Consider the following 20,854-nt stretch of genomic DNA (forward strand, 5'->3'; position numbering starts at 1 on the left):
TCTGTAATGTTGTCTTGGACAATAACAATTTTCTGCCATCTAGTGGATAATTCAAAGAATATACCATGTTTTTATTTTTAGAAAATCAACATTATCACAAAGCTGAGATTTCTAAGTGTCCTGTTGCTGAAAGGAAATGTTTCTGTGTTAGTAAGACAACTAGTTTTCCACAAAGTGTGTCTCAAATATACTCTTTCATTTGATTTATTCACTTATTTTTTAATGTAAAACAATTTCATCATATCCTGTTATTTCTCTTAATGTTGTTAAAAATTTGTGGACACATAAAATATAAATCCAAATGTGCAGAATTCTTAAAAGATTGCATACTTATAGGCCCGTGACATATAGAAATATGTTGATATTTGGTTCTTTTTAAATTTCTTCTTTTGCAATGTCGGAGGCAGTGGTGTCCAAGATTAAGACCATGGACACCAAAGCCAAACCTCCTAATTTAAAATTTGGGTTCTTTCTTGTACTTCCGGTGGGAACTCAGAGAACTTAACCTCTTTGTACCTCAGTTTCTCCAGTTGATAATGTTAATATCTGCCTCATGGGGTTGCTGGAGGGATTTCAACCATGCGAAGCACTTAGCATTCAGTGTCATTATTATTTTTATCACTGTGGTTGCTTACGTGTGTATCAGTATTTACTAATAATGAGGAAGAAGTTCAGAAGTGGCTTGTACTGAGACTCAATTCAATTTAAAAACTTAGCAAGCTGAATAAGATATTGCCCTGTTTTTGAGTCAGTGTCTCATAAACTAATGGGGAAGAATTAACTATAATTCAAAGAAAATATAATGAGTGTGAGACCAGAATTATCATAAACAAAGTGCAGAGGAAGGGCAGGATATTTCCAGCTAGAGTAATTGACTTATGAGCTGTAACTTAAATAATGGATAAATTTTAATGGAAATTAAATTGTAAAAGTGGAGAGAGTTGGGAGGACTCCACAGTAGATATTTTAAGCAAAGGAATCAAGTTGAAAAATTATCTAGGGTTCATGTATTTTGGATGTAATGAGTAATACAATTTCTTCATTCTTTCGCCTAACACTTATCTAAGCATCTACTCTGTGCCAGGCTCTGTTCTAGGTAGTACATATATGATGGTGAATACAATAGACACAGACTCTGCTCTCAAGGATGTATATTCCAGTGCAGAAGGAATACTGAGAGAGATGACTGGGAAGAAAGAGTGGGGATAGATTTTGGAGGCACCTGATGGAAAACCAACAAAGGCCGCTGAGTTTGATGTAGCCATCCTCAGGTGCTACTTGAGAAATGTTTATCTGTTGGAGGAAGTGTGAAGAATAGAGAAAAGGGTGCAGCCTTGGAGGCATAGAAACACATTTCAATAGGAGGCAATCCAAAGAGTCCAGGTTGAGAGGTAATGAAGCCTTACACTGGAAGTGCAAAAGAAAACACAGATTTAAAACATATCGAACATGTGGAGCCGGGCTTGGGCCCGGCAGGAAGTGAGCATGACAGGACATGATGACACTAGGCTTGCTGCAAAGATGAGAGGCACAGTGTAGCCAGTGTATTGTCAGTGTAGCTGGCAGCAGAGACGCAGCGGTCTGACCCACCTGTATCGCAATGACTCAAGGCGATCATTTTAGGCTTAAACCCTAATTTCCTCCTTAATACAATGGAAATAACTAAAAGCACGATTTTATTAGATTATTGTGGAAAACAAGGACAAGTCTTACTGCCTACATTACTGGGACATGGGGAGCTCAACCCTTGAGGCGGCTATTAGTGGGTGTGAAGAGTCTAAGGCAGAGTCACCTACATTAGAATCAGGTGTATTTGAAAGAGAGGTTGCTCTCACCTTAAGATGAACAATTATTCATAAAGAAGATAATTAGCTGAGAATTTTTCAATAGCTACTCCACATTAGAAAATGAACCATAAATTGCCAGTTATCAAAACAGTCATGGGGATGTAAAGTACAGCATAGGGAATATAGTCAGTAATATTGTAATAACTGTGTATGATGCCAGGTGGGTACTAGACTTATTGTGGTAGTGGTGTTGGGGTGTGTGAAATCACTTTGTAAGTTATATACATGCCTAATCACTATGTTATACTCCTGAAACTAATATTATATGTCAACTATAATTGAAAAACAAAATTTGTTTAATTAAAATTTAAAAAAAAATTAGTTACAAAAGAAAACAAACTACCCAAAAGAGCTTCATTTTACATTTGAGAATCAAAATAGTTGTAAGTTTTGATATTATTCTCCTCATAAACTGGCGAAGGCTTTATTTCAGCAGCTAGAAATATATCTCTTAGGAGGGATGAAGAGAGATTTTATGAAAAACCTAAGAATGTGAATTAGACTAAAGTTTCAATACCAAGGCTCAAACTCAGGCCTATCTCTGAATACATGCCAGCTATAGACTTTTATCATCCCATCCAGAGAAACCACATACCGAGTTTAATACAGAGGCAGTAGAATTGTGGGCATTGGTTAAGGAACAGGCAATACAGATCAAGAAATGTGCTTAATGTTTATTTTCTGGAATTCTGTCCAAAGTAATTATGTGAATAGTTTGAATCTATGTCCAGAGGGAATTAATACACAATAAGAGAAACAGAACACTGAAGTAAGAGAGGTGACATTGTCACATAAAGGAGATGCTTAATATGGAAGAGCGAAAGAAATGCTGTATCCTGAGAGGACTGAGGCAGCCCATGGATGCTGTTCCTGTACGATAAGAGAATTTGAGATGCCCAAAGCTACGCATACTTAGTGATAGCTTAAAGGAAAATTGTCTGCGTTTTTGAGAGACAGAGAGAATGCATTTTGCAGTTTAAGCAAAGTAAGTACAATTACATGTCTAACTGTCCGTAGGCACATGATACAAAACTTGGACAGATTGACACCAAATTTGGTAAGTATATTTGGGATGGTTTGGCTTAACGTAAGAGCTATGCAGTGTATGCAAGAATCTACTTTGGGGGATGAAGGGGAAACTTCAAATGTAGGCAGTTATTCTCCAGAGCATCTGAAAATTAAATATCTCAAGACACCCATGTGAATGCTGCTTGAGAGAAGCACACTCTACAGATTAGTAGTCTATGGACAGAGGAAACACAAATCTTCAAAGCAGATGATTGAAATCGCAGGTGTTGATTTGCAGTCTAGTTGCTTCTCACATGGGCAACTCAGTATAACATCGTCAATGTGAGTAACCAAAGGGATTTGCATATTTATCATGGTTATTGACAATCACCATAGGGACAATATTAATATAGCAATAATAACTTTCACAACTAGAATTTAGTTGAGCAAGTAGTTATTGGTTGTCTATCAAGTGCCAGACATTTAGCCAAGAACTGGATTTATAACAGATGAGTAAATGCATAATCTAGGGGTAGAGTGGAGGTGGGAAGAAAGGTGAAGCTAATTGACATTTAATAACTTTTTAATAAGTTAAATATGTTCTAGGTAAATGGGAAACAATTTGCTTTTATTTCATTTACTATTCACAGCAGTGTTTTGAAGTTTATACTATAGACTCTCAATTAAAGTTTGGAAAACTGAGGCTCAGGGAGTTCAGTAACTACCAAATGTCACACACCAAGGAGATGGCACACCTGGGAAAAGAATAATTTTTCTGGCTCCAAAGAACATCATCGTCTTTAATTAGATTGCCTCCCATTCCTAACTGTAATATAAATCAAGTTTTTTAAACTTCTCACAAAATTGTAAATGAAGTTGAAGAAAATGATTAAATTTTTCTAAGGAATATTCAGTAAAGATTTCACAAAGGCGGTAAATTTGATCTGAGGTTTAGAGGTTGATTAAAATTTTGATCAACCAGGCAGATAAGAGGAGGAGAATCCTAGGTACAGAAAGTTAAAAAAAATGATATTTTGGGGAAACAAAAAAGCTTACAAGGGAAAATTTTAAAATTGTGGCTTTTCTTACAGGACTTATGGAGATGTAAGAGATTGGGGAGAGGGAGGAGCCAAGGTAGTTTTTTTTTAATCGCTTTATTAAGATATACTTTACATATCATATAATTGGCTCATTTCAGTTATACAATTCAGTGGTTTTTAGTAATTCTACCAGATGGTGCAACCGTCACCATGCACAAGTTTTAGTATATTTTATCCCCCTCTATAAAGATCCCTCATGCCCATTTACAATGAATCCCCATTCCTACTGAAAGCCTCAGGATACCACAAATCCACTTTCTATCTATAAATTTGCCTTTTTTTGACATTTCATATAAATGGAATCGTACAATATGTGTCCTTTTTTTCACTTCTTTCACTTACCATAATATTTTCAAAGATCATCCATGTTGTGGCATGTAGCAGTACTTCATTCTTTTTCATGATTGGATAATATTCTATTTTATGGCTATACTGTGTTTTGTTTATCCATTCACCATTTGAATACTTGGGTTGTTCCCCTTTATGGTTATTATGAATAATGCTGACTTAAACATTTATATGGATATATGTTTTCATTTCTCTTGGGTAGATACTCAGGAGAATTGCTGGGTTGTATAGTAGTTTTATATTTAACTTTTTGAAAAACTGCCCAACTGTTTTCTAAAATGGCTGCCTCATTTTACATTCTTGCCAGCAATGTATGAGGATTCCTGTTTCTCTACATCTTAATAACACTTGTTATTGCTTGTCTTGTATAGCACAGCCATTGTAGTCCGTGTGAAATGGTATTTTGCTGCTGTGGTTTTAATTTGCATTTTCCTAATGACTAATGGTGTTGAACATCTTTTTATGTTCCCAAGACATAAATTCTTTTTTATTTTTTTTGACCTGTTTCATAATTTCTTTTTTTTTTTAAATTAAATTTATTGGGGTGACAATTGTTAGTAAATTTACATAGATTTCACATGTACAATTCTGTCTTACATCATCTATAAATCCCATTGTGTGTTCACCAACCAGAGTCAGTTCTCCTTCCATCACCATATATTTGATCCCACTTACCCTCATCACCCACCCCCCACCCCCTTACCCTCTGGTAACCACTAAATTATTGTCTGTGTCTATGAGTTTTTGTTTCTTATTTGTTTGTCTTGTTCTTTTGTTGTTTTTGGTTTATATACCACATACCAGTGAAATCATAGGGTTCTCTGCTTTTTCTGTCTGACTTATTTCACTTAGCATCATACTCTCAAGATCCATCCATGTTGTCACAAATGCTCCTATATCATCTTTCCTTAACGCCGAATAGTATTCCATTACCAAGACATGAATTCTAAAGGCTTTGTTTGGATAATGCATTAACTAAGATGCTGAACTTAAAAATATAAGTGGAATTTCTAGGAAAAATAATAAAATTATTGTAATCTGTCCACATAATATTGAGTTGCAGATGTACAGTGGATAGAGAGAAATGGGGTCTGGAACTCAGAAGAGAATTTAAGGCAGGACACATACATTTGGGCTCAGCTATAGAGAAAAGCCAGTGAAATCATGCAACTAGATGAGTTCACCAGCAGAGACAATGCAGAGCAAGAAGCTTGGGAATATTTAAGAATATCTGTTTTAAAGAAATATGTGAAAGATAGTGTACTGTTAGGGAGGCAGAGCTTTAGGGGCATACGAGAGACTGGTGTCATGGATGCCACTGGAAGAAACATATTTTATTTTGCTAATGTTAATGTTTTATTGTACTTCTATGCAGAGCTTTTCTTCACACGTAAATAAATTTAGCCACATTGGATATCAGACATGTTGTTTTATAATATTCTATTTACACTCCACCCTATGTCATGAATGTTTTTCCACATCACTAAGTAGTCTTAAAATTATTTTTTATTGGCTGCTTTTAAACTATTCTATTGTAAATAGGTACTACAATTAATTTATTATCTTTTATTGTGAACCTTAAGTTGTTTTCTTGTTTGGGGCTTTTTTAAAAACAACACTGCAATAAACATTCTAGTTCTGAAATATCTGTGTGGATTTCCAGTGATTTCTCTGTAAAGTTCTTAGAAATTGGAATTTCTTGGTCAAAGTATATGAAAAAAATGTAAGGCTCTCTTTATATACATTGCCAAGTTGCCTTCCTGAAATGCTTTTCTGTACCCAGCAGTGTTTGAAAGTAATGAGCCAAATGTGTTGAACATAAAAAAAAAAAATTCATAAACAGGAAAGTATTTAACATCATTACTATTTGAGAGGGCATGTTTCCAAGATTGCTCTGAGTATCACCTGATGTGAGCATTCTGTTACTTTTTAATTTTTAAAATTATTTTTTAATAAAAATTGGATATATTTAAGGTAGACAGCATGATAATTTGACACACATAGTGAAATGATTACTACAGTTAGATTTGGAACAGGAAAGGCCAAGATGTTGACTTTGGTGGCTGCGTATTCATTGGAGGCATCTGAAAAGTAATTTCCCTTGAGGGAAAGAGACAGATACCAAATTATAGTACTCAAGCCCAGATTTTATCACCACCTGTTTATTTTGCCCGTTTGTTTGCTTCTTTGGAAAATTTTTATTATATAGGAAAAAAGTTTTAAAAATTCAATTTAATTTTCTATAGTTTCAGGAATGTCAATTATTTTTAATCATCATTCTTTTTTCTTCTATTTTCCCCTTATTTATACTTCCTCAATTATTTCCTGTTTGAGTGCTTGGGTGGGAATTCTCTGATAAACAGCTCTATTAATGATGCTACAGAGACAAGTTAGGGATAGGCTGTCATTTGTATAAAGAATAAGCCTTTGGAATTCTGTGTGTGGACTTCCATAAATATAAAACTTGATTTTTGTTTTTGCACATGGTGGGAATGACATTTAATGTCACTGTTTGAGTCACTGAATGGATGTCTGTTGAGCTCATTAATGTTCCTCATTCAAAGAATCCTTTCTGGACATCTACTTTATAAGTTTATTACCATTCCTGGGAAAATATTTGACCCAAATACTCTTTGCTCCTCTGTGACATGGATCATACATAATTCTATCACAGTGAGTGAGCTGTTCACTTTCTCAACCACAGAGATATGTAATCCTGTCATTCCAAATACACATAAATCCCGTTACTTCTTTTATAGACTCAAACTTGAGCATGACTCTCTTGTGTTCCTTTCCCCTCCTTTTGATTCCTAATTTGAGAAATATCTTCCCCACTGCCATTTTTAACAGGGTATATGGTCTTAAAGCTAGTCATGTGAGAAAATTCTGAATGTTCAGAATTCTGAGAAAGAACTTTTCTAAATTTCTCTGGATAATGCATATTTAGGGCCATCTAGGAAACCACATGGATAACTGAATGGATGGATTCATTTCTTAAATTCTCTTGAATAGTTCAAAAGAAGGCTCTTGGTGTCCTTTTGTTATGTTGGCATAACTGAATCCAGAGACAGTAACTTAGGAGGAGTTGTAAGGTCAATCTCATGACATTTTGCCCAAGTCTTGATAGTCTCTACCTCTTCCTGGAAAGAGGACCTCAAAGTTCCCCCAACATGTCTTTACAGGTATCCCAGCTCACTCTTGAAAGGTTTCTGGTAGAATAATGATCTAAAGGTCGATGCTTCTGGGGGAAGAGGTTCAGGATAAAAGTTATATCCTAGCAAGGATAATTTCTGTTGATTTCCTGATTTTTCATTGAAGAAACACAATTCTAAGACAAAGTTTACCTCTTGAGTACCCATGAGAATTTAATTATATTTCAAAGCCATGTAATTAAAAAAATGAACCAAAATGTTTGGTGAAATATGTTTTCCAACTATTTATTTGTGACCCACACATTCTGGTATTAAATGAATTCTGAATCTAATGCAGCTTTGGATAGAACCCAACTTTTGTAGATTAGCTAATGTTTTGTGAAGGCTTGTGTTACAGGTACAAATGTTGCTTTAGATAAAATAAATAAGAGTTTAAAACCTCTAACCATTTCTCCAGTATAGAAATAATAAGAAATTAGCAAAAATTAGTCAAAATAGGGAAATCCAATTGAAGTGGGCTATTTGTGATAGAATATATTTAGAATCTTAAAGACGATAATTAGAAATAAAATAATTCTTAGTTTATAATTTTTAAATTTCAATCTCTCGAAGAAAGAGCACAGATGTGATTCACAGAACAGACGTTACTGTGTGGGTCAGACAGAATTCAATTATGTTATTTTTTTAAATTAATTCCTTGAAATGATACCTGACCACGTAGTTAATTTGGGTGTTGTAAAAATGATGAAACAAAAAGATAAAAGTGACCATACTCCCTTTATATAATAGAAGTAGAAACACTATAAAGTTATTCCATACCTATTCTGTTTACTGCACAGTTAATCTAAAAACTAAATATATAAAAACAATTTTAAAAATATGTACTATGCAAATTTATTTGGCATGAGAAACTTCTAAAAATCACAATTTGTAAAACAAGTAAAAACAATGTTATTATAATAATGATCATCTATCTATAAATGTATTTGAGAATAATTTGTGGTCAAATATATCTAAAATAATGCAACGATCATGTTTTATTTAAAATATGAATTATTATTAACATCTCAAGTAGATTAAAAGTTACTTTTTTCATAAATTCGATATGGTGTCACTAACATCAGACGTAATGTATTTCGGTGAATTTTTTATTTGTGGCATTACATTTTGTGTTGATTTTTAAACAAGGATATTTGTGATCAGTGCTATGCATTTTCACAATGGTTGGCCAATCTTTCACTCCAATGTACAGCATAATTTTTTTTAAGTTACAGTGACTGTGTAAGTTTTGAACTCATGATTATAGCACTGTGACACTTCATCTAACTAATGGAAATTGATTGTTCCAAAGTCCATTGGTTAAGTGAAGCCCTTGGTCCCACTACCTGTTATCATGGAAGTAGAAATTATTTTCTACATTTTTTGTTGTCATATTTAACCTCAATGTGACAACACTAAATATTTTGATTTGTTGACTTGCATACTCACCTATATTGACAAATGTAACTCTTGGCCTGCATTACCTATAGCTTTTCTCTTTCACTTCTATTGCACTAACCAAACGTGTTACTGCATTAAATGACCTAGTTTTTGGAACTTTGCTCTCTTCAGTTCTAGGCCATACAGAATCATTAGCATGATCTTTCTCAAATACTGTTGTAATGCTTTTTCTCCTCTGTTTAAGGACAGTTAGTAACTTTCTATTGCATGTTATATCAAATAAAACCTTTCATTCTAAGAGTTAATATTCTCCCTTCATCTGACCCTTTCTCTTTTAGCCGTCTCATTTCTTCTTGCTCTTTGGCACAGTTTCTCTGTTACTTCCAAGCCATCTGGTTGTTATTAGCACAGGATTTGCTTCTAACTGACTCCCTGCCCAGGCAGATGCCACTCCTTGAATCACTGAGAGCCCATTGCTTCCTACAGCAGTCAATTCCATCTTTAAATGGGCCTAAGAGCTTTTCCCTTTACTGACCTGAAATCAATGATAGTGTATAAGATTTTGACTTTAATTGCTACATTCTAAGTGTAAAATTATTTATATATAAAAGTCTATATACTTTAGTACATATATAAAAGAATAGCAACATCTCTATCTTGGAAATGATTCTGTGAATTTTAATTGTACAGATTGAGTGCAAGCCTTATCATGTGTATACTCACCCCCCCACACACACACACATAAAGCAGAGCAAAATGCCTAAATATTATCAATTGTTAAACTAAGAAAACATTACATTTCATATGTTTATATATAATCGGTTAACTGAGACAATGTTACATGTTGTATTATATTATAGATCTATCCAGACTTAGAATGGCTTGGTTTTCTAACTATGTAATGTACTATTATTTTCTAGATCATAGAAAAATTGGCATATTTAGTTCCACATATGCAATTTCAAACAAATCAGGAAAAATATCAGTGGTTTTTCTTATATTTTATAAAGTGAATATTAGAAATTATCTTGACATTGTTAATACAAAAGAAGACAATTATATCTTTCAAATAGCCTATGGTAGCCCGACTTTTTATTAGTATCTCTAAATTGTTAGCATCTCCAAATGTCCTTGTATGTTATACTATTTCAAAAATTGTGTTTCCATAATAATTTTAATTGAATCCCTTGTGATGCTATGTCTATCACTGTAATCAGGCATAACATATAATTAGATTTCAGTCAGAACCTTGCTGCTAGGTAGTAATCTGAGAGCAGACACAATCTATGTGTGTTTCTTCCCCTGACCTCCCTGTACCTTACCCACATGACACTTACCAAGGATGATGACTGCCTATAGAGAGCAGACGTAGCTTTCCATTTGTCTTACGTCCAGGGCCAGTTAGGTAAGGTCATCATCAGTGGATGTCTGACAGAAAGATAAATGTACGGCGACAGACTTTTCACTTGGACTGTTACTTCTCTTGTGAACAATAAAAACTGACTTAATTTGCAGAATGGATGCTTAGGGTTAGGAGTGCCCTTCCAGGTCATGCAGGGGGTTAAAGCTCTGGGGCACGGTTGGATGTGTGAAGTGGGTGACACAGGTGTGGAGGAACAGCGAGAGGGCTCATCTACAGCCCACGTTGCTCTCCTCTACTGCTTTACAGGTCCTGAATTACCAGCAGCACATTATTCTTTTTCAGTTCTTACTACTACTAGATTTCTTTAAAGCCCACTTTTATGTCTTTCCATTAATCATCTATGTAATTTTAGAAGTCAAAATGCGTGAGGCTCAGAGCTAATTATGCATGCTATTATGCCTGTAGATATCTGGATGAAAGTCATGTTCCAACACTCAATCCCTTCCCTAAAACTCATTTCCACAAGTGATGATTTAATGATCTATTTACTTTAAAGCTTTGCCTTTGGGGACAATGATTATCCCAGTTAGCTCATTTGAAATAATAGACATTTTCTTTCATGCTATCTGTAAGTATTTAGACAAATCATTGTGGGCTTTGAGAATATATTTAATACAAAATGTGTTGAAAATAATGTTTTGACTATCCCCAGGGAGAAAGGACCCCTTCATATCTATGTAGAGTATGAGAACCATAGCATCTACAATTCTCAAATTCCATGGATTAAACATGGGAAACAACCAGCTGCGAAAGCAGTGTGGATGAGGGTAAACTGCAGCTTTGTTTTTCAAAGCCAGTATGTGTGAGCAATAAAAGAATGATAAAATGACAGAATTCTTAAATGTGATGATTGCTAATCAGTTTTCCCTGATCAGTGTTGTTCTATTCATAGCCAGTCTATCACATTATGTATAGCTGGCTTGCTAGGAATGCAAACATTAGTCTCACGTGTGCCTTTTAATTTGATCTCTTAATTTCCTTTTTACTCTGCAGTTTTGAAAAACATCCATCGTCAGTAATAATGTCCATGACTTCTATGTATAGATTATATACTGGATTACAATAAAGAGATATTTTCCTATCTTTCTAACAGCAGAGTGCAGTATTTTACAAGGAGAGGTGCCTTTGTGATTTAGTATAAATTCATTTCTGTTAGACTGTGCTTTTTTTGAGCTCTTCTAATACAGTTCAGTCAGAATGTGTGCAAAAAACCTCTTCCATTATAAACTCTACATTAATATTTTCTAAAAGTTAAGTCAGAAATACTACTTTAACCAAGTTCTGGATTTAGTGAGAACAAGAACAAGGTGGATTTTAGGTGAGGAAGGGCTATCGCCTTCTAGATGTCAGTCTTCACCCCAGAGCCACATTTGCGGCAGAAGATTTCCTCGTTCTGGGTCAGGAAGCCTTCCCCCACCAAGGAGACTGAGCACTTTCCACAGTTAAAACATTCACTGTGCCATTGGCGGTCTTGAAAGCAGATGAATTTGGCACCTCTGAGACCTGTAAAGGAATTGGAGAGAAAGAGTTAATCTGTTCTTTCCATGAATAGATCGAGCATTCTACTCAGGAACTCTTCTAGGAACTGGAGATGCAGCAATGAGCAAGATTTAGGTAAGTAACCTAAGAAAGAATGCAGCTCCCGGTGGCTCTGTGTCCATCTGGGAATGTCACCGATAGGCCAAGTCCCTCCTATGACATCCAGCCTGATTCCCAACCAAAATTTTCCATCATCTCCAAAAGTAGATAGAATCTGGGTATACAAAGTACATATTTTTGGAAGCAGATAAGGATTGCTAAAACAGATAAGGAAATGCAGTATAGTGCTGTGGGAAGATGGTATATATAGCTTTTCAAGTCAGAGATACCTAAGTATAAATAGCTTTCTCCTTTCTCTCCTAGTGCCCTTGTTTTTCTTAGAGGCAAAATTAAGATAAAATAAATGTATACTTCTCAGCCTGATGTCTGATGTTTTAATGACTTTTAGTTCTCTTCTTTTTTCATGTTTGATTTTACTTAGGATAAAGTGCCATGGTCATATTATGGTTAGGGACACAATTTCCAAAAACCCCAAATAGAGAATTTCATCCAATAGGGTAGTTCATGAAGCTACCCTAATGTGATGACCTTATTACCTTGTCCAGAGACAACTTCAGCCTAGGTTTGCAATCAAGATCTGTGAATCTGATCACTCTGGCCAATGAGGCCCTGCTATCTAATGATTAGTTTCTAAGAAGTGTCAGCTGTCACCACTTCAACTTGGGCCTTATTAAGGGTTCTAATCTTTTTGCTGCAATGGTTGGATATATCTGAATGAATATTTCCGTCTGTTGACTGCAGATGGAAACTTTCAGAAAGGAAGTTTAGGAAAGCAGATGCACATTTTTCTATATTTTTGTGTTTTTAAAGAATGAATAACAATAGGAAATTTTTATATATAAAAGTAATGTCATTTATGTACAAGGCAGCTCAAATTGGTATTAAATGCATAAAATAGTCTAAATATCAACTTTTTATTTCTTGTGGATTTCTGAAACATTTTGGGAAAAAAACTTGAAATCAATTAACTCAGTGAAAGAGCTAAAACATGGTAGCAGAATTTGAGTCTTCAGTGAGACTTTATCCCTAATAGCAATCCAGGGAACAGTTCAAGGAATTGATTTTGAGTAGTTGTGGAAAAGGAGAAAAGTTCTAGGAATTGGGATGCTTTAGGTTATGGTCTTTTTTATTTGCTAAGCGATCTTAGTGCTATGAACTTCCTGTGATTTGATTATCACCTATAGAACAAGGCTAAAATAGTTCATCTGTCGATTCACATGTAATTCCCAAATGTTCCATTTGGGATCAAGTAAAAGAATGAATAAGTATTTTATTTCAGATAAATTCTTTAAATATGATAATCAACTTATTTCCATCCTAGAAATGTCTTTACATATAATTTATTAGGTCATTGATAAATTTACATCAAATTCCTCTACTTTCCTTTATCAAACTTTTATTTTCCTATTTATGATGCTATTATCACTTTCTAATAAAAGTAAATCAATAGTAAATCAATTAAATTTCTAATGTAATTCAAAGCTGGCTGCAAGAATAATATTCTACATATGCTGGCTGCAAGAATGATATTCTACATATATGCATGTAAAATCCTCTGTTTGTAAAACTCATTATCACACATTTAGCATTTTGATGTTCATCAGTCTTTCTTGATTTTATTACTAAGCCAGTACAAGTGGCAAATGTAAAAATCATTCTAGAGTTTTATGAAAGAGGAAAAACAATGGCAGCATATAATAGCAGAAATTTAAGATAGGCCTGACTCATCATGTGAGGTGTTTATAAGTTATTTCACTTTTAGATATTTTCACTCTCTCTGGTCATGAGAGTAATTTGCAGTAAGAAACTTCCAGGAAAGAGGTCTCTGATACCTGTTTTTCGGATTTCATTTATTCCTGAAAATTCAATAGCATAAGAGCTAGCATTTGTTGAGCACATGAAGATGAACCACTCACTATTTTAAGCCCTTTACATGTATTAGTTCATATAGTTCTCACCTCACCTTCATGGGGTAGATTTAATCATCAACGCTACTTTGCCTACAAAATTTGCAGAGGTCCTGCCACTTGTCCAAATCAGCCAGCTGGTGAGTGGCAGCTCTGGATTCAATCCTAGGCCACTGGTTTGAGAGTCCGTGCTTTTAACTGTACCAAATTATGTCTGAATTTATCATTTGTAAAAAATATAACCCAAAACGTTAGCATTCCTTCTGAAGGAATTAATGTTTGAAACTCCATTCAGTCAAAGGAGTTGAAAGAAAGCAAAAATGTAATCCATTTCAACTCCTTATTTTGCCAATAAGGCAAATGAGGACCTCAGAAGTGATTTATTTACCCACTGTCACACAGTGGTCACGGGCAGAAGCAAGACCAAAGTAATTTACTTAGTATAGAGTACTTCTCACTCCAAAGTTTAATTGGTTAATCCTATCTTGGATGAGGAGAAAAAAATCTAGTTATACCTTGAGTTTGTGCAGATGAATCAAATTCATTGTGATGGGATTAAACAAAATTATACCTGATGACTTATAGATTTAGTTAATATAAAATAGTTTTTTGAAAACATTCTAATATAGTTCCTTAGGGTGACATATTGGTTACATAAAGGTGCAAATTTCAGAAGATAAATATATGGCAGTATAAGAATTCCCTACGGTACATTAGTTCAAATAGCTCAACGTTAAAGAAGCAATACTATAGGACTTACATATATGTCTAAGAGTCAGATAAAAAAACATTAAAGTGTAAGTTGCAAGTTTTTGTAGGCATTTTAGTCTCTGGTATCTGTCACTGAGCTAAAGGAAGATTAACATAATTATCAAAATACAGATTATTTTAAAGTAAATACATAGTCCTACATTTGGATTACTTTTGGGGTCAAATCTCTGCTTCCTGATCATCCTTACATTACACGCAGAGCAATGTGATTTTTCTGTCTGAATCTTAAAAAGCTGGGCTCAGTGATCGACCAGCAAGAACCCATCAGAAAAAAATTAGTTAGACAGATGAATCTGTTACGGATCGGAATTGAAGCTCATTAAGTTCAGGGCTTGTGTAGGCTCTTTGCAGACTAGTATTAGCTATTTGGGTCCCCACAAAGTTTTCAAACCCATTTGAGTCGTTTAACTTTCTCATTTCCTCACAGAAGCCCCTTTTTTTCTGACTAACTCATGAAAAATGTTCTAGAATAAGTAGACTGAATCTGTTGGGTTACCATTGCAGATTCTACTAGGAGATTTTGGAGTTCCAGCTACTGTTGCATTTCTGAAAGTCCCATTTCCTAGCTAAAACCAGGGAAGACAATGGCTTATTCTCTTGACTGCAGGAACTGCCAGATGTGTAAAAGGCAGGAGAGTAGAGTAGTTAAGAGCCCAGGCTTTTGAGCCTGATTGTATGGGATTACCAGAGCAAGTACTGGAAAGGGCTGAAAGGTGACTAAGTGATGGAAACAAGGTGTAGGGAAACAGAGGATATGCCATACACTATGGGGTAGCTGCTTAATTCTATATGACAATGACCAGGCCAGGGACTGTGAGGGTAATTGGCTCACCCCTGGCAGGCTCTTTAACTTTCGGCTGCGAGATGGATTTTATATTACATTACGTGTTTCCAAACATGTGCAGGCCACACAATACATGCCTGCTGGCCAGATGTAGCCTATGGGCAAGTGTGAGATTCTGAAAAATATGGCTCCCACTGTAGGCAATCAGGACCTGACTGTTTCCTCAGGTAATTCTCTCTCTCCCCTTGCAAGTCAGTGAAAGCCTGTCAAGCTAGGTTTGCAGCGAAGCTGTTTTCTTTCTTTAAAGATTCATGAAGATTCAACTTTTATTTTGCAATATATTTGAATGTGGAGGAGGAGTACAGGGATACAATAATCTTTAATTTGATGTTACATAAATTGAACTAAAAAAATGAAACATGATCTAAGAATACTAAGAATGGGAAGTTAGTTCTGCCACATTATTCAGTGACTGTAAGTTGCCTAAAGAATAGTTGCTGGATTTCTCAGGTGCCTCATTAGCTTTAGTTCCTTTACTATAGGATTAACATTTTAGAAGTGTCTCTGAGGAAAATATAATGCATTTCTCGCTTTGAAAATCTATTTAACACAGATTGAATTACCATTTATGTTATTTTCAAATCATGTCACATGTACTTTGTGTCTTCAGTAGAATGCTATCTTGTTTTATTTCATCTATTTATAATTAAAACTTATTGCAAGTAAATGGAGAGAAAAGAGAATAATACATTAGTTAGAAGCATATTCAAATAAAATTTAATCAATTCCTAACCTATGCTACCCTAATTAATACAGCTTTGGATTTTTGTGTAATAGTGATATTTATTAAAACTTTTTCTATTTTAAGGTCCCTTCACCCTTGTTTGGAGTGAAGCTGGATTTTGATTTCTAAGAATCTCTTCCTCCCACTCAAATCCTTAAAGATCTAACTCAAATATCCTCATAAAGGTCTTTGTCCTCTCAGCTCATCCTGTACTCCTCCTTCCCTGGACTATTATATTACTTAGAGTCAGTACTATTATGCTTAGCATTGATTACCCTCCACAGAGCATAGCTACCCTAATTATACTCTATACTTGCTTTGAGGGGTCTGTGTAATATTTACATTTATAAATGGGTACCCATGTGTGTTTAGCTCAAAAGGAAACATAAGGAAAAGATTACACATTTTTACATGCATTTCCTAAATTAACTCTATAGTATTTACCTAGTCATACTATCGCATGGTACGACCATATTAAACTGAAGAACTCACCAGTAATGGGTTTGGTGCAGGCTGAACACATTTTGGCATAAAGATGGTTGTAGCAGTCCAAGCAGAATGGATAGTCATCTTTGGACATAAACTCTTCTTCACAGAGCTCTTTTCTACAGCCACTACACAGAAAACACTCTTTATGCCATGGCTCATCACGAAATGTTATCTCACCTGAAGTTATCACCTGCCAAAGGACCACAAAAAAGACAATGACCATGGGAACCATTACAATTCAGACCTTTTGTGATTCTGTCCTATGTCCACAAGTGGTTCTTTAGGCTACACAGTCACCCTGTGTCAGGATATTCTTTTCCTACGATTTTCTTGAATTGATATGAGAAGCAAAAGGTTATAGGGATTAAATTGAATTGGTGAGAAATATCCTAATTTTCCCCCCATGATGGAACAGAAAAGAAGCAGGATCATAATGGATCTAGAAAGATGAAAGCAAAAGTGGCTCTTGATTCCTTTGTTTATCTTTCTATGACTTTCTTGTTGGTCTTCAAAAACCTGCCAGTAGAGCTAAGACATTCCCTATACCATGCTGTTATTTCCTGATTTACCTTCTATGGATGCTGAAAAAACTTTCTCCATTGCGCCAGGTTCAAGAATATCCAGCAATGGCAACCCTGAATGGAATTGATAAGCACCGTCCTCTACTAATGACTAAAATTTCTTGTGTTTTTACAGTCCTCAGTCCTATATTAGGTTGACCTCTTCGTAATATTGTCAATACACTTATACAGTAGAGACGAATATCTTTCCCCCTTAAGAGATGAGCAATTACTTAGGGTTAGAGTGGTTAAGTCACTTGCCAGAATCACAGAGCTAACATTCAAACCTGCACAATCTGACTCCACAGCCCGTGTTCCGAAATATTAATACAGTTCCGAGGCAAGATTACTTTGTACTGGTAAACAGTTGATAAGTCTTTGTTGAATGAATGAATAAACAGCAAGGGAAAAAGTGTTTGGAAAGCAACTCCAATGTTGTATCTAATACAAATTGGGTACTGTGGGCATATATGTGAGTTTTCAGCTTTAGGCCTCGAAGTAATTAATATTGGTTGTGCATTGAGCCTTAATGTATGATGTGCTGACATTTTGTCACAGAAGGTTATTATTCCTCCGTAATACAGTATTTTTTCTAAACCAGTTTAGTCCATGGATTCTACTTTTCAAAAGGTGGAGACAGATTCTTTCTTCAGAATCAGATGGGTAAATATTGGACACTTCTTCTTGTGTGGCACTTTTTAAGTCACAGAGTCTTTCAAATCCATGGCTACTGAGCTCATGGAGTAGCTGTGGAACCTGGAATGTGTTCGTGTAAATCAATGTCTTATAATGACTGAAGCAGTGTGGTAATCAGAGATTATTCATGAATTCTTTGTATTCAAATTGACTAGATGCAGAAAATATAGAGCATATCCTAAGCCATCATATTGTTGACAAGTTAAAAAATGTTATTTGTCTATGATATGGACTTTTGAAAAGATTACTATAAAGATATTTCAAAATCTTACAATAATTATGTTAAAAATTAAATATATTCAAAAGAAAAGTTATTTTTTCCTAAAGGAAAAAAGTGTACTATCCAAAATAAGTAAATGGGAAAAATAATGGTGTGTGTGAACACAAGCAATTTAAAATACTCCCCACTGACTTCAAATGCCTTACAGCAAGCACAGAAGACTCCAAGATTCCTTTGATTTGTTTCATCAAATGGTTAGCAGGCAATGCTTAAAAGATGCAAAACTTGAAAAATGTATTCACAGCAAAATAAAATTTGATATGTACAGCAAAGACTGTTTAATTAAGGAGAGGAAACTTGGAACATTAAAAATAGTTTGCTTGCGATTATGTTCCTTTTGAAGAAGCAGAGGGACTAAGGTGAAGTCTAATATCTAAGCTTGGTTTGTGCCACTGATTGATCCCAGGATTTAGAACGACTTTCTTCTCTGGCCAAGTTGAGATGGTAATGATTTTGTGCTCAGTAGATGACAGCCGATGAATCACAGAATACTCTGTTTTAATTTTGAGAAGTTAGAATTTAAAGCACTTCCAGTTTGAGGTTACTTGCTGTTTGGTAGAAAATAAATTTTAGTTTCAAAAATCTATGAAAAACGTACTAAGGGGACCTGATTGTCAAGTAGTTTTTATCTATTTTCTTTTATATTTGGTCTTTGCAACTAATTGTTTTTCTTCAGCTTGGATCATCTTGATCAGAAACATTTATATCCAGCTTTCCTTAAAGAATGTGTAGTTTAAAAAATTAAATAGAAAATAATCTGGCCTGTCATGATCTGTCTACTACCCAACATAAACATTTCATAAATTTTTGTTGATTTCAAATCATGTCCTAAATATAGGACAGGCTTCCATAACCTGAGAAACGCCAGTGCTTTGGCTTCAGATGTTGCTCAGAACTTGATGTTCTCGAGACGTTCCTTTCTTGAATTTTTATACCATTGAAAGAACTTTAGATGATTTTAAGATAATTCCCACAAGTCTCAGTAATGTTTTAGCATAATTCTTTAAGAAACATAACCTAAAAATGGCCAACTTAGTTGTCCCTTAAAATAGTTAGATTAAAATAGATACAATCTATCCATTGTATTTCCAGCATCTGTTTCTAAATGTATGTCTTGATTTTGGTAATTCTTTGGAGCTTCACATGTCTCAGGGTCATAGGGTCTGACTGTTGCTTGTAAAGTCATTTTCTAAGTCAGTATTCCTGGTAAAGTAGTGGAAATCTCCGGGAAGAAGATAGTTTTATATTATGTTACAATTATTTGTACCGTTCAGCCATCATTATAGTGTAATTTAATAATTATAACTTGGGAGTTTTTTGATGCCTTTCAAATATAGTAGTAGTATTTTAAATATACCTAGAAAATTACTGTGGGTGTGTTTGTGTGCACATGTATGTTTGTATATGCATTTGTAGAAAGTGGTAATGAGACCTCTAGCTGTCCAGATACAAGCATACAAAAGGTCTTAAGAGATCTGCTAAAGTAGCCCATAGATCAAAAGTGTTTAGAACCACTGTACGAATCCAATATGTTTTCATGATTCAGCTTTCTCCTAGCAATTTATAGTGCTATTTTAAACTTATGATGCCTCACACATCAAGGATTTCTTTGAGAACATCAGTATATATTTTATGGACTACAGACAGATTTTATCAAGATGATAGAAATGAGAAACTTTTTCACAGAAAAGCTTAGAGGATAAAAAAGAATTGGACAAAGTTTACTTGAAAAAACTGACTATTTTCTATTGGAAAATATGTTTTGAATGAGTATCCAAGTCAATACTCTGGAACTGGAAGTAAAGGAAACCACTCAAAGCCTTCTTTCTAATGAATTCCCCTGATCAGCTCATCTCTTTCTTGAGCCTACATATCTACCCTTTAGAAACATTAAAGCTTCAAATCTGCAAGACGTTTACATTGCTGAGACATAATGTGAGAAGTTAAACATCTTGTTTAAATTGGTTCACTTCATCACTCTGTGAAACCAATCTATATTTCTCTGAAATTAAATGGATCAAAAATTATCTTATATAAAATATTTTGTATTCAAAGAGAGATGTGTGCCCTCTACAGCAGTTAATGGAATTGGAATATTAAATTCATGTACCGGATGGAATTTTATGGTGATAAAAATAGATGGCCATCCTCACTGTGACAGGTAATGCTTTGGGACATGTTGGAATTCAAATTAGCATGAATGTGTAAAGACAGATTAACGTGATAGTATTAGTTCATTCCAAATATATAGTGTGGCTAAAAAGCAATGGTCTGGAAGGTTCCACAAGCTTCATCCTCTTTAGATAATTACCTTCTTACAAAAGCTGCAGTAGTGAGCAAACTCCTTCTGAAAACATGGCACACAATAATAGCCACTCTCTTTGGAAATCAAAGGTTTAGTTCCTATTGGCTGCCGGCAATGCTCACACACAAAGCAGGTTTCATGCCAGTAGTTTCCCTTAAATTCCATTTTGCGGGAACCTGTACCCGAAAAGCAAGAATCTGTTAGTATCTTTTAAGCAAAGACATACCAAATTACGTAAAATGTATATTTTAAATTTAAGATTATAAATTAATTGTCTGTATAAAAAATAACGTTTTGTTGGTTTCCAAAACATTTATCTCGAAAAAAAATGTAAAAGTAAATAGAGTTCAGCGATGATGAT

The 20,854-nt window shown here is 34.7% G+C and overlaps 1 protein-coding gene across 1 annotated transcript in view; it reads right to left on the reverse strand.

Annotated features, from left to right (window-relative positions):
- Positions 1 to 8,328: 8,328 nt before the first annotated feature.
- Positions 8,329 to 20,854, reverse strand: part of FHL5 (four and a half LIM domains 5) — a 34,500-nt gene continuing 21,974 nt past the window's right edge. Inside the window, exons 4-6 of the mRNA XM_081037102.1 lie at positions 20,500 to 20,669; positions 16,656 to 16,842; positions 8,329 to 11,821 (exon numbers count right to left, since the gene is read on the reverse strand). Coding sequence (XP_080893228.1) covers positions 11,658 to 11,821; positions 16,656 to 16,842; positions 20,500 to 20,669 — 521 coding nt within the window. The 3' untranslated portion in view covers positions 8,329 to 11,657. The remainder of the gene's footprint in view (positions 11,822 to 16,655; positions 16,843 to 20,499; positions 20,670 to 20,854) is intronic.

Source organism: Rhinolophus hipposideros (genome assembly GCF_964194185.1).
Source record: "Rhinolophus hipposideros genome assembly, chromosome: 3".
NCBI classification, from domain to species: domain Eukaryota; kingdom Metazoa; phylum Chordata; class Mammalia; order Chiroptera; family Rhinolophidae; genus Rhinolophus; species Rhinolophus hipposideros.